At 43.5% G+C, this 14,899-nt stretch overlaps 1 protein-coding gene across 3 annotated transcripts in view; it reads right to left on the reverse strand.

Moving 5' to 3' along the window:
- Window positions 1-1,015: 1,015 nt before the first annotated feature.
- fhit (fragile histidine triad diadenosine triphosphatase) overlaps window positions 1,016-14,899 on the reverse strand; it is a 372,469-nt gene continuing 358,585 nt past the window's right edge. For all 3 annotated transcript variants that reach the window (XM_084347996.1, XM_084347998.1, XM_084347997.1), the window contains 2 exons: window positions 6,967-7,077; window positions 1,016-1,182 (listed from right to left, as the gene is read on the reverse strand). In XM_084347996.1, coding sequence (XP_084204122.1) covers window positions 6,970-7,077 — 108 coding nt within the window. In that variant the 3' untranslated portion in view covers window positions 1,016-1,182; window positions 6,967-6,969. The remainder of the gene's footprint in view (window positions 1,183-6,966; window positions 7,078-14,899) is intronic.

Raw genomic sequence — 14,899 nt, forward strand, 5'->3', positions numbered from 1 at the left:
ATCAGGGCTTTTTATCTGTTCCCCGTTCACATTTCAAATCCAGAGGTGATCATTTTGCTGTTGCAGCAATTAAACTCTGGAACAGCCTTCCCCTGTCCATCAAGTAGGTCGAATCTATGGTCTGTTTTAAACTAATTTTCTATAGACTAGTGTTTTATAAATTCTGTCTGTGCATCATGCTTGTGTTTGCGTATAATTGTCAATGACCTTGATGATACTTTATTGTGATCATTGTGAATTTTCGTTCAATGTCGTGTCTGGGGTGGTGCATGGTCCTTATGTTCAAATCTGCCCAAAACTTGACCACATCCACCTCAAAATATGCCAGAAATGACTTACCTTGATGACGGAATATGGTAAAGATTGCTAGTTCTCATTGGATGTGGAAACGCTTTATTTGCCATGAAACAGGAAATTGTTTTCTGTATAAATGGTCCAATCTTTTCCAAATATTATGTTGAGTCCTGCCCATAACATTTCTACATGATAATTAAGGGGTATGGTCATTCTCCCTCCTACTGGAAACAGGAAGTAAGCCTTTTGCGACAATCATTTTTTGATTTAGATGAAATTTTCACAATGCGGTCTACTCTTTATATACCAGAACCTGTAATTAGTGGATGCTCTGGTGCACCACATAGTGGACACAGGAAGTCACACTGAACTCCTTTGCACAGTGTCTAAAAAACATGAAAATCCAGAGGATGTGTTGTACGGTTAAGGTTCAGCTGCTGGACCGTGGCTGGTGCCTGCCACACATCATGCATGAGGTCCTGTGAATCCTTGCAAATGACAATTAATGAAATATGAGTTAAATGAATCAATATTTTTCTATGTGAATTCATTACAATTCATCTACCCTTATCCTTACCATAAAGTGTTACCAAAGTCACTTTTGCGTGAAGCAGACAAGACTTAGCTTTTTTCAAGAAAAGTGGCAGCAGTGTAGAAGTGAGTAAATAAGTGTCCGTTTCAATAACCATACTCGCACAAATAACTGACATGGAGATCTCTACATGTTAGCCGGTAATCACAGCCTTTTTATGGCATTTTATTTTGGAAGAGAAATACATAAAAGCCATGTAGCAAAACAAAAGAGTGCATTTGTAGAGTACATGTTGCACATTGGAGTTGGAGTAATCCTCTAGTCGCACACCATGGCATGGAATGTTGAACACCAACCTGGACAGAAATGTAAACACTGTTTTAGTAAAAGTTTCACCAAAAGAAATTGTTAATTGGGAAATGAAAACATGTAAGAACACTGAAAAATACCCAACAAAATATAGTTGACATGTGACTAATTTAAAAAATGTGAACACATGAAACATGTCTCAAAAACACAACAAAGTAATCAATATGTTATTACATTTTATATTATTCCAAAAAACACATTTTGAACTCACTCAGTTTGGAACTCACTCAATCCAAACATTTGATATGAAATGACTTAATAACAAACAACTTAACAATGATCACAACTCTTTCACTGTAGGTGTTGGACAGAAAACAGTTTGACTTGGGGTCTGCAGACATACATAGTCAAAGAACTGCTTTCAGCTAACTGCTAAAGTCAGCTTGCTTACATGCTCAAAAGCTGATGCAGTTACCCATCTTCATCATCTTACCCTATCTATGTGTTCACTTCCACTGGCTCCGCTGCGTTGCGTATCTGCTAGTTTACAATTGCTAATTGCTAAACACAAAGTACAGCTGGGGCTGGGGGGACTGTCATTAGGTTTGTTGTACTTGTACTTGTTGTCATTGTAAACATTAAATATCTGATCTGATGAAAACATGGGCTGGAAAATAAAGGGATGATGGTCATTAAAGGTAATTATATGAGAAACATGCATGTGTACACTGGCCAGTGTGGCACATGCGAAAGGACAAGGTGGGTTGAAAGGCATCTCAACCAATGAATAGCAAGTTGCAGTGTGGATCGAGTCCCATCCCATTTGTTCCCATTTTTCCCAGACAGTGGAGGAAATCATAAGTCAAGACATGCCTGAGAATCTAGAGGAGGAAGAAAATCCACATGTGGATAGAAATGAAGAGCAGATTATATGGAAACATAAGAAGGGAGGTGAGAGAAGGTGAGAGACAAAGGGAGAAAACCATGGAGGAGATCCAGAAACACTCTCATCCCTTGAAAGAGAATCAGCAAATCCTGTACAACATTGTGAATGGTGGCTGCAGAATGTGCTTCAGATTGGTGAACAGCAGAGACAAGATTTTGCAGCTTCTCTTCTACAAGCTGACAATGAACACACTCCTTCCTGGTTGAGAAGCTGTGATCATCAGCTGTTCTCAGCTGTCTTCTGTGAGCGTGTGATTCCCACACAGCATATTTACTGATTATTAGGCTACCATATCCTGAGGTCATTAGTATTATGCTTCAGCTTTTTGTTTTCAACGGTACTGCATGAAAGTTAAAGTAATATGGCAGGGGAATTAATGATTTAACAGGAAGAAAAAAAACTGTGCACAGCACTCATCTGAGCAGCGGACTTTATCTGCAGTGGTACCGAGACAAACTACTATAGTATAAGAGCTGAAAAAGTTAATTTTTCTTCTTTGTTATTGGAGTTATACAAATGTAATTTCTCATGCTTTGAGATTACTGTTAGACCACGCTACCAGTGTGTGTGGAAATCCAAGAGCAAACTTGAGCCCACACTCATCTGGGGGCTGCAGGGCTGTTGAATCAACTGCAGAATTTTGTCCCACATTTTGTCAGCATGCATCAAAAGACACAAAGAGCACAGACAGATCTCAAGAGCAAGAGCCGCAGTGTGCGCTCTCTAAACTCAGTTTAAACTGTCTTAACTTGGCTGTGCTTTTTTGTGGTTCTTAACTGCTGTTGTTTCAGTACAGTCTCCATGTTCATCTCTTCACACATCTCCTTTGCAGTTGTCTGTGCATCAGAAAACCCAGTGGTTCTGTAGCAGGCCGGGGAATCTCTGACTTGCCTAGCCTGGTACCTTACTGCCTCAATACTTTTTATCCTGCTTTCCCGTCTGGTCTCTGACCATTATTTCAGGGTGGTTTTAACATGATTCAGCAGGATATCCCATCTATGGGTGGAGGCTGAGAAGAGCTTGAATAGCTTTGTTAAATGTCCAAAGTAGCTAATGGCCTCTGGTGAGCTCTTTGCAGCATCAGCTATCACCTGATTTAAGATTCAAGATTTCAAGATTTCAAGATTTATTTGACACGTGCAAAAGTACATCAGCAGTGAAACGAAATTGCAACCACTCCGTCAACTATATATATATATACATATTATAAACAAGAAATAGATAATAAGAGACAAAGACAAAAGTATTTACAGAAAGACTGTGTGCGAAGTAGCAGGGTGTGTATGCATGTGTGTGATATATGGTGTGTGCTGAGTGTGTGTTATGTTGTTTTTAATGGGAATTTATTGTCCGAATGGCCTGAGGGAAGAAGCTCTGACGCTCAGTCCTGGCCATGACACTGCGTAGGTGCTTGCCGGAAGACAGCTTCACAAACAGTTCATGGTTGGGGTGGTGAGTGTCAGTCGTGATCCTGGTTGCTCTGGACCTGCACCGCCTGGTGTAAATGTCCTGAAGGCAGGGCAATGCAGTGCTAGTGATGCGCTCAGCACATTGGATCACTCTGTGGAGAGATTTACGGTCCTGGCACAGCAGCTGCCGTACCAGGCTGTGATGCTTCCAGAGATGACAGACTGGATAGCAATGGAGAAAAAGGTTTTCTGCAGCCCTGTGGAGATCTTAAATTTCCTCAGCCGTCTGAGTTGATACAGATGCTGCCTAGCCTTCTTCACCAGTGAGGTGATGTGGGTTGTCCATGTTAGGTCCTCAGAGATATGAACTCCGAGGTACCTATAGCTGCACACCTTCTCCTCTGGGGTCCCGTAGATCTGTAGTGGTGCGTAATGGGACCTCTGCTTCTCCCTCCTGAAATCTACCACCATCTCCTTGGTCTTGGTGACGTTCAGGTCCAGGTTGTTGGTCTTGCACCATGATGTCAGCAGCTCCACCTCTTCCAAGTAAGCCGTCTCCATGTTGTTGGAGATCAGGCCAATCACCACTGAGTCCTCCTCGAATTTCCTGATGGTGTTGGTGCTGTGTGTGGCTGTACAATCATGAGTGTACAGGGAGTAGAGCAGGGGGCTCAGGATGCAGCCTTGGGGGGCGCCGGTGTTGAGGGTGTGGGTGCTGGAGTTGCAATTTGTTGCACTAATGCTGCTGTTCTCGAAGCGAGTGTAGAAAGAGAGGGGTCTGCGACTGCTGAGGTGTTCGTACCTCCTCTGTAGTCCGTGATCGTCCAAAGTCCTTGCCACATGCTTCTGCTGTTGCGGTCGCACAGCTAAGCCTCCACTTTGTCCCTATATCGCTTCTTAGCCGCATTCACTGTTTGCCTGAGCTCATAGGACGAAGCTTTGTAGGCTGACATGTCGCTGGACCTGAGACGAACAGACCAATCAACCCACATTTACCATGGGACAGATATCGTCTATCAGTGTGGAAATTAAGCATGTCACCACTTCCGTAAATATGTCGACGTCATCAGTGCTCGATTGGAACATGTCCCAGTCAGCGTCACTCAGCGCGTCCTGAAGCGTGGCCTCTGATTGGGCGGACCAGCGTCTGACCTCTCACGTTGCTGGAGCAACTTACCGGAGCTTCTGTTTGTATACCGGCGATAGCTGCTGCTTTATAACTGTCCTTAAATGGTGTGTAGCAGTGGTCCCAAGTGTTCTTTCCCTCTGGAAACGAATCCGAGCCCTCATGTCCTCAAGCTTGTTGTCCAGAGATTAAACGTTAGCCAGCAGGACACTGGGCAGGGGTGGACGGTGTGCACTTGCTCGCAGTCTGTTCCGTACTCCGGCCCGTTTTCCGCTGTGTTTCTTCCTCCTGCAATTCAGCGGAGGCCGTCTCCATTGTTGTGTATAATTTCAGAAACAAAGTGTAAAGTTACACCTGCGATGTTCAGGAGTGTACTGCGGTCATATCTATTTAGAGCAGACAGCGGGGAGATGAAGGTAAAGTAAATAACAAATAAAGTGCACAGTCTGAGCGGAGCAGTCGCGACAGCGTCTGACCACAGCAGTGCCATCTTGTTTTTAGATTTAAAGTGTGGGCACCACGTGCAACAAAAAGCTCTTGGGTTCTGCTGAAGCAACTGAGCCTGAACACCTTCATGTTGGCACCATTGTCGTAGGATTGTCCTCTGCAGTTCTCAAAGGGGATGTTCAGCTACTCCAGCCTGTTTAGGATGAGAGATGACAAACTTGCCCCTGATGTCTCCTCTGCCACAAGAAAGCCAAATAAATGTTCTTTAACTTGTGGTAAGTCTTCTACTGATACTATCCTTACAATGACAGAGAGCTGCTCCTTATGACTCAGATCAGGGGTGCAATCTAGAATGATGGAGACATATTTCATTGTTTTGATCTCATCCACATTGCTTTCCAGTATTTTGGAGCTGATGGAGTCTATCAGTTCACTTTGGATTATTTTGCCCCGATAATGTGTGTGACTGCTAGCTCCACTTTCCACCCTACCAACATGCTGCTTCATTACTGGATCAAATTTGTTTGTTTGAGTTCCACCTCTTTCAGAAAGTTGCCATTGTCTGGTTTGTTTAATGTATCTGTGGACCCCCTTAAAGCCATGTTTCTTTCAGCTAAGAACTGAATTATTGCCACCAATCGAGAGAGAACATCATGACACCTGTTTCTCTCAGCCTCAGTGAGTGACATCTCTTCCTTATCTATTGTCTGCCCCTTTGCAAAACGGACCTCCAACTCCTTCCATGTTGCCATGTGGGTATTGTGCTCCTGGCTATCCTCATGAACCTTCAGCAAGTGGCTTGCATTTTTCCAATTGCCCCCCGTGGATGACGGCGCCCTAAGCATTCGCCTATACAGCCTATGCCAAGAACCGGCTCTGCTTTGATGAAATTGTAAAAGAAGGGGGTGGTGAGCAAACACGAACCACAGTCCTGTTCATCGTCTTTTTATCTCCTCAAATGTTTTCAGAAACATAGTGTGGTGGCCTGTTTAGCTATAATACCATGTTGTTTGGTAACAGCTGGGGAAAAACACTGTCCCCTTTCTCTGTTTTCTCTGGTTATGTAGCAGCAGTTTCAAAAATATGTCTGTCTTTCTACTGAATAGACAGTTCACTTTTATGCAAGGGCCATCTTAAAAGTACCACAAAAGTAAGTGTAAGCCTGCTAATTAAAGGTGCACCATGTAGTTTTGGACAAGAACATTTTAATCAGAAGAGGAAGATCTTCATTGAGTGATTTTATATGCTGAAACAAACTTAACACAGTAGCCCCATTCACACTGCCCATTGAGTGCGGGAATCATGCGCCGATTCTGCGCATTGTCCTCTGTGTGAAAGTTTCAGATGTGGAGAGGGGGGACAGTTTCACTGCGGCTCTGATGCGGAGGTAGTATCAGAGGTAGCATCAGAGGTAGCGTCAGAGGTAGTATCAGAGGTAGCATCAGAGGTAGCATCAGAGGTAGTGTCAGAGGTAGTATCAGAGGTAGCATCAGAGGTACTATCAGAGGTAGCATCAGAGGTAGTATCAGAGGTAGCATCAGAGCCACCGCAGAGGCGAGCCGCCGTCTGTGTGAATGGATAAGCCGGAGGTGCGGAGCAGGGTGGTGTCGATCTGATGGTGTTCACAGTCTGACAGCTAATCAGATCCTTCACTCATCAAATAAAAGAGAAATGACCCGCAGAGCAATGTTACAGGACCATGCCTTTCGGTGGCTGAAAATTCGGTGCATCCCTATTATATATTTTCGACAGAATTTTGTCTTATGTTTTATATTTCCTGGCTGCTCTCCACTTCATCACCCAAAATTGCTTTATTCCTCAATCTACCTTCATCTGTGACCACGTGACCAAGGTATTTTTTGTATTAGTGACAAAACAAATGTTTTCCCCTTATTTATTTTACCATTTAGGGATTCTCAAGCTGTTTCCTTATAACTGAAGCCTCTGCTGCCATCTCCTCCTCTGATCTCCATTTGGAGGGAACGTCTTCATCTTCTTGATCATGCTTTTGCAACTGCAAAAAAACACAATGTAAGAGTGCAATGTCAGAACAAGTTTCATACAGTTAGTTTTCAGGTTAGTCAAGTTTATTTATGTAGCACATTTCATACCACAGGTAGACTCAATGAACTTAAAACTACAAGTGAAAAGTAAACACATGACAAAATCATATAAAATACAATAAAAACACAAGATAGGAAAACATATAAAAACACATAAGATGAGAAGGTAACACAATAAAAAAGAATCAGGTAAAAAGGTGTTATTATTAACCCTTGGATGCATGACCTACCAATACCTACACTCTTCCATGAGTGGGGTCAAAAATGACCCCAATTAGAATCAATGCGTTTTTGCAGTAAACTTAAGAAATTCCTTACATTTTGGTTAAAGATGATTATTTTCATTATATTTTGGTCAACAAAAGAGTGATTTAATTAAAGAACTTGTTCATTTAACACTTTTTATTCACATTCAATCAAAAACAATCAATGAATCAATCAGGTATCAAAATCCATTGTGTGTCTGTCTGTCTGTTACTATTGTTATTATGGAGGACGAACAGAGAACTCATAGGTCCGGGGACCATAACACTGTCCACGCATAATACAGAAAAAAACATCTTCTCTCTGACTGTGTGCAGCTGTCACAAACTACTTGCTTCTGGCTGTGACCATAGCACACAGGGGTACTGCATTTCCAACAGCAATTGGTCGTTTTGCGATCTTTGTTTCTCGGACACATCTGACACCTCTTTCTCTTCTGTTGGCCCTGTGTGCTTCTCTCCTGTGGCTGGATTGCAGCTTTTGTCACTCCACACCTTCCCATTGCTTCAGTGATGTAGGTTGGTAGGTTGGGGTTACTTTCCAGTCGACTTTTCATGTGAGGAGTCACAAGCTCCTTTGAGAGCTCTGTGAGGAAGCGTCGCTGTGCATTGGTGATACCTGTGTAAAATTCAGGGTGCTGAGCCCTGAAAAATGAGTAGGCATTCAGAGTGGCAATATCAATCACGTTGTACCACAGCACCATGGGCCACCTCTGCGTCTGGCACTTGCAGGTGTAGTTGCCAACCATCTGGTCTACAGTATCTACACCTCCTTTGGTCTGGTTGTAGAAGAGGATTGCTTCTGGTTTTTTCTTTTGGCTGTTTTCATCCACCGTCTTGCTGTGATGCATTGTGCTGAGGAGCAGAACACCCTTTCCCCTTTTTCTAACATAGCTGATCATGGTCATGCTGCCATTGAACCCAAATTCAGTGCTGTGGACCTCCCTGGACATGGAGGCCTTCATCACTGGAGGGATGTCTGGCTTGTTCTGTCGCAAAGTTCCCACAATAGTCAGACCCTTCTCCAGGAGATGCTCTGCAAGCGGGACACTGGTGAAGAAGTTGTCAGTGGTGATGTTGCGACCTGTGTGTCTGAATCCACTGCACAACTGACGGACAGTGTTTTCCCCCAGATTCTTTTGGACCTCTTCCCCTGGTTGTCTCCCTGTGTACATGATCCCATCAATTGCATATGGGGTGCGAACATCACAAACCCAGAAGATCTTAATGCCGTACTTGGCGGGCTTGCTCGGCATGTACTGCAGAAACTGGGTCCTCCCTCTGAATGGCACAAGTTGTTCATCCACTTTGATGCAATCACTGGGGATGTATTTCTGCCTGCAGTTGACCAGGAACAGGTCCCAAATGTAGCGAAAGGCTGCCATGTGGTCTGTTTGTAGTCGGCAGGCTCTGGTCCTCTTGTCGTCAAAACGCAAGAAACGGCGAATGTCTTCGAATCTTCCGATTGACATAGTGGCCTTGTACATTGGGTTATGTAGAGGACTCCCAAAGAGCTCACGGATTGCCACGTCCCAGTTTTTCTCACTTCCTGCAAGAATGACCAATCCAATGAAGGCCATGAGCTCATCTTTGCATACATTTTTCCACTCTTTTCCTCTGTCTGTTGCTACTCTTCGTCCCTCCATGTTTGTGCATGTCAGCACCTCTTCTACTATGTTATCGGTGATAAACAGCTTCCATGCATCTATTGGGGAGACGGTGCTAAACCCAGGTGCAGGCCCTGACCGACTTCTCAAAACATTGTGGCTCGGTGTTTTAGCCTGGCTGGGAGGTAACTCTGCCCAGTAAGAGCCCTTGCAGCTCATTCTGTTTAACACAATATCCATTTCCTCTTCGGAGGACTCATCAGAGGACTCCTCTGTGTCTGACTGATCTTGTTCAGTGGGGGAGGTTGATTTCCAGGCGGCCTGACATCTCTAGGTTGTCTGACCTCTCCAGGTGGACAATAGTCTTGGTCCTCTACATCTGAGATGTCAGATCCTGAGTCAATCCCTCCGATGGGCTCTTCATCCCATCCGTTCAGGATCACGTCTCGGGCAAGGTCCACAGAAATTCTAGCTGGCCTCCTAGCAGCCATGATACTTTAGATGAGAAAACATAAAAAGGACAATGTTTGAATGACACTCAAAACTAAATCAGTATGTAGCTATGTAAGTACAGTAAATGTCAGTGCATTTATAAGTAAATTGCATGCATGCATGCGCGCACGCGCCCACACACCCACAGACACACACACACACACTCACTCTCACTCTCAAGATCACTCTCACACACACACTCACACTCACTCTCACACACTCACACACACACTATGAAGGTATATCAATGTCAAAACAACCAGAGAGATGCGCAGCAACGGGTGTGTGCACGCATGAGAATTTTGTTATGCGTGCGTGCGTGCGTGCGTTGTTACGTGCAGACTGTATTTCACGCGTAACAAGAAGCTGCGTGCGTACGAAGCAGCGTGCGCACATCTGTCTGTCACTGTTTGACAAATGTTGTCACGCGTTCACACACGCGTGCGGTCGCAGTTTCTGATGTGCGACCGGAAGTTGATCTGCACCGTGCGCAACACACCGCGTACTTGGACGCCTCGCGTAGTTGTTCTGTGTTCCATGTTCATCCAGTAGATGGCGCAATCGATCCAATACGAGATACAGACATACAGACTTTTACATGACATGATTCATTTGTTCCATGAAGACAGAGAAAGAGTTCTGTTGCTGTTTCTTTACTTTGTTTCTCACATAAGACACAAAATCAATGACAAACATTTGTAAGTTAACCACGCCCCCCGCAGGTAATCACTTCATTGAGAACTGCTGGGACCGCTGGAGAGGTGCGTTAGGTTTGTGCACCTGAACAGCTGCAACACACTCCCAGGACTTTTGTTGGGAGGGGCGGGGGAAGCACGCACTTTTATCAATGATCCACCGTCCTGGTCCCACTGAGGACTCGAGCAGCAGCGTTTTTTATACATACATATATATATATATATATATATATATATATAACAAAAAAAACACTTCTCCTCCTTCTCATTCTTCTTTTATAATTCTGGCAGCAGTGTCTGGCTGCTGCCTCCCCTGGTTGACGACACTTCAATAAAATGAAAAGGCCAACTACGCGAGGCGTCCAAGTACGCGGTGTGTTGCGCACGGTGCAGATCAACTTCCGGTCGCACATCAGAAACTGCGACCGCACGCGTGTGTGAACGCGTGACAACATTTGTCAAACAGTGACAGACAGACGTGCGCACGCTGCTTCGTACGCACGCAGCATCTTGTTACGCGTGTATGGCGGTAGAATCGTGTCATAATGCGTGCGCACCTATCAACTGAACGTGTCACACGCGCGTGCTATGACGCCTGTGCAGCAAGCAGCGCCTGACGTGTAATGTAGTTTCCCCATTGACTTATAATGGTCCCCCGTTCACACGCACGTTCACGCGTATGACTGCTGCACGCCGGTAATCACACTACGCGTAGTGACTACGTGTAACATTCATGCGTTTTTATGCGAACGCACGCATTAACGCTCGCATGAAGATAATTGAACATTTTTGTCACACGCTCACATGTAGGCGGAAATGACGTGCGCAAACTATGTCACGCGTAACAAGATGCTGCGTGCGTATGAAGCAGCGTGCGCACGTCTGTCTGTCACTGTTTGACAAATGTTGTCACGCGTTCACACACGCGTGCGGTCACAGTTTCTGATGTGCGACCGGAAGTTGATCTGCACCGTGCGCAACACACCGCGTACGTGAACGCCTCGCGTAGTTGGCCTTTTCATTTTATTGAAGTGTCGTCAACCAGGGGAGGCGGCAGTGAGCCAGACACTGCTGCCAGAATTATAAAAGAAGAATGAGAAGGAGGAGAAGTGTTTTTTTTGTTATTTATATATATATATATATATATATATGTATATATATATATATATATATATGTATGTATGTATAAAAAACGCTGCTGCTCGAGTCCTCAGTGGGACCAGGACGGTGGATCATTGATAAAAGTGCGTGCTTCCCCCGCCCCTCCCAACAAAAGTCCTGGGAGTGTGTTGCAGCTGTTCAGGTGCACAAACCTAACGCACCTCTCCAGCGGTCCCAGCAGTTCTCAATGAAGTGATTACCTGCGGGGGGCGTGGTTAACTTACAAATGTTTGTCATTGATTTTGTGTCTTATGTGAGAAACAAAGTAAAAGAAACAGCAACAGAACTCTTTCTCTGTCTTCATGGAACAAATGAATCATGTCATGTAAAAGCCTGTATGTCTGTATCTCGTATTGGATCGATTGCGCCATCAACTGGATGAACATGGAACACAGAACAACTACGCGAGGCGTCTAAGTACGCGGTGTGTTGCGCACGGTGCAGATCAACTTCCGGTCGCACATCAGAAACTGCGACCGCACGCGTGTGTGAACGCGTGACAACATTTGTCAAACAGTGACAGACAGACGTGCGCACGCTGCTTCGTACGCACGCAGCTTCTTGTTACGCGTGAAATACAGTCTGCACGTAACAACGCACGCACGCACGCACGCATAACAAAATTCTCATGCGTGCACACACCCGTTGCTGCGCATCTCTCTGGTTGTTTTGACATTGATATACCTTCATAACGCGTGACATAGTTTGCGCACGTCATTTCCGCCTACATGTGAGTGTGTGACAAAAATGTTCAATTATCTTCATGCGAGCGTTAATGCGTGCGTTCGCATAAAAACGCATGAATGTTACACGTAGTCACTACGCGTCGTGTGATTACCGGCGTGCAGCAGTCATACGCGTGAACATGCGTGTGAACGGGGGACCATTATAAGTCAATGGGGAAACTACATTACACGTCAGGCGCTGCTTGCTGCACAGGCGTCAAAGCACGCGCGTGTGACACGTTCAGTTGATAGGTGCGCACGCATTATGACACGATTCTACCGCCATACACACACACTCACACTCACTCTCACCCTCACACTCATACACACACACACACACACACACACCGACACACACACACACACACACACACACTCTCACGCTCACACACACACCGACACACACACACACACACACACACTCACTCTCACCCTCACACACACACACTCACTCTCACACACAGACAGGCACGCACACAAACACACACACACACACACACCATTGAATAATCAATAATCGTAAAGTAGGATACCTAACGGGTTAGCTTTTATTACAAGGAAGTTATAAATATAGTCTCACTCTCTACACAACAAATGCAGCAATGTTAGCTACCTTACTAAACTAGCTAACATTAAAGTACTAACATTACATTATAGTAATACACTAGTAATACACTAGTGTTAGCTAACACTGTTAGTAACACTAGTGTGCAGTAATGTTAAACTAGCTAACATTACAGTACTAACATTACTTTGTAGTTAGCTAACTAGTACTAACACCAGTTAGCTAACACCAGTTAGCTAACAACAAAGTAGGCTTATTTGATGACAACTAGCATTATACTCTATCACAGAAAAGTCATGGATGTGGAAAATAAGTTCATAAATGAAGATAATACTTACATGTATGATATATATGTTATATGACCTCCTGGGTAATGAGACTGCTGACATATGTGTAAGTGGTATGCCTACTGACAGTCAGAGTTGATGAGATTCCATAGGAAATGCTTGGGGTCTTTTTTGACCCCACTTATGGAAAGGTGGGGTAGTGATACAAAAACTGCGATTTCTTTAAATTAATGATTAAAAAAAAAAAAAAAATGCAAATGGCCTCATGTCACAAACATGTTTTATGAGGAATACCTGGAATATGAAAATATACAAACTTTTAATTTCAAAGATTTTGAAGAATAACAACCCATGGGGTAATTTTTGACCCCACTTATGCATCTAAGGGTTAAAGGGGATTAATAAATCTGGGCCACAGTTCATTTAGTAAATGGACCAGAACTGACATGGCCATTGTATGGTCTGCTTGTGGCTCAAATCTGGCAAACAGGAATACCAACCAAGTGCCATAATTCCACACAGTATGTGGACCATTTTTTTTTGGTATGCTCACATGGGTTTACTGACAGCGGAATTTCTAAAAAGATAATCTGGTGCCTTAGAGCCCTGGGCCCATGAAAAGTATCTCTGTTTTGTCCTCATTCAGCTGTAAATAATTTTTGTCATCCAATATTTGATTTTGGACACACGTTAAATTAGGTCATTAACTGGGCTAAGTTGCTTGACTAAGATATGTATAACTGTGTGTCATCAGCATATGAATGATATGAGATATATTGCTGAATGATACACCCATTGGTCTAAGAGGATTAATCAGTTCATCAACTGTGCAAAAAAGAAACTTTAAGTAATAATTGGAGAAAAGTGTGAAGAGTGGGATGTTATCACTGCTGACGTGAACAGATCGTAGAGGGGAGAAGAGTCTCTTTCGACCTTTAACTACAGTTTAACTACAGCAGTCATCAGGTAGTCCAGTAGCTTAAGAAAGCTTAAAATTCTGGTACAGACATTTGATGGTTAAACATCTTTTGCATTATGTAAAGAAATAGGTAAACCAACAAGGATCTAAAATTGTAGCATAAAATGATGGCTTAAAAACTGGATGAAATAACAATTTAAGACAGAGCTTTTACTGCAGAACCACTACACCAACACATGCACAATGCACAATCTTAATAGTCTTCATTAAAAGAGTAATTTGTAATTCCCAGCTATTTTGCTCCAAACGTATGGGGGTAATTAGCAGGGGATATCTCTGCAATTCAATACATGGGCATCTTTGGAAAAATGCTTGCTAAGTATTAATGGAAAGTCTGTTCTTTCTATCCACATTAGTATGACTATCAATATAAGGAAAGAGATCATCATAAAAAGGGAGAAATTAGTTTTGAGAGAAGACTGTACTAGAAGCTGAGCTTAAACAGGATGTCCAAAAATCCACTGGTGCGTGTGTCTGTGCCTCCCTGTCATGTTGAGTGTTAAACCTCTTTACTGAAGCTCCTCTTGTCAGTTGCAGAGCTGCCAGTGTGAAAGCAGAAACCCTGCTTGCGCTCTGACAGAGATGAACATGTCCATGAATCCTAATGTTCTGTGTGTCTTCATCTACAGCTGGCTATAGCCAACAATAGGAGAAAAAGGCGCTTAAATGGCACCGCTGTGTAACTGACTACTCATTATATTCTAGGCCATTCAGCCTGAGTGAGTGTTTTTTTTAATACAACTTTTTAAATCAAAATTCAGTTCATTCATATTCAAATCATTCCAATGTAATACAATTAAGTAGCCTATTTTTGCTGTTTTTTTGTTATTTAAATTTTTAGCTAAGCTAAATTAGCTGTTGACATCTAGCAGACACCAGCAGACATTCAGCTTATGACATAAAGAGAATATCAATATTATTATTGAATTATATTACTGCCTTGGGGAAATGTTTAAAGTTATGAGAAAAAACTGAATTCCATTTATCAGTTTTATCACC

This window comes from Pagrus pagrus (assembly GCF_965226575.1).
Source record: "Pagrus pagrus genome assembly, chromosome: 3".
Taxonomy (NCBI): Eukaryota; Metazoa; Chordata; class Actinopteri; order Spariformes; family Sparidae; genus Pagrus; species Pagrus pagrus.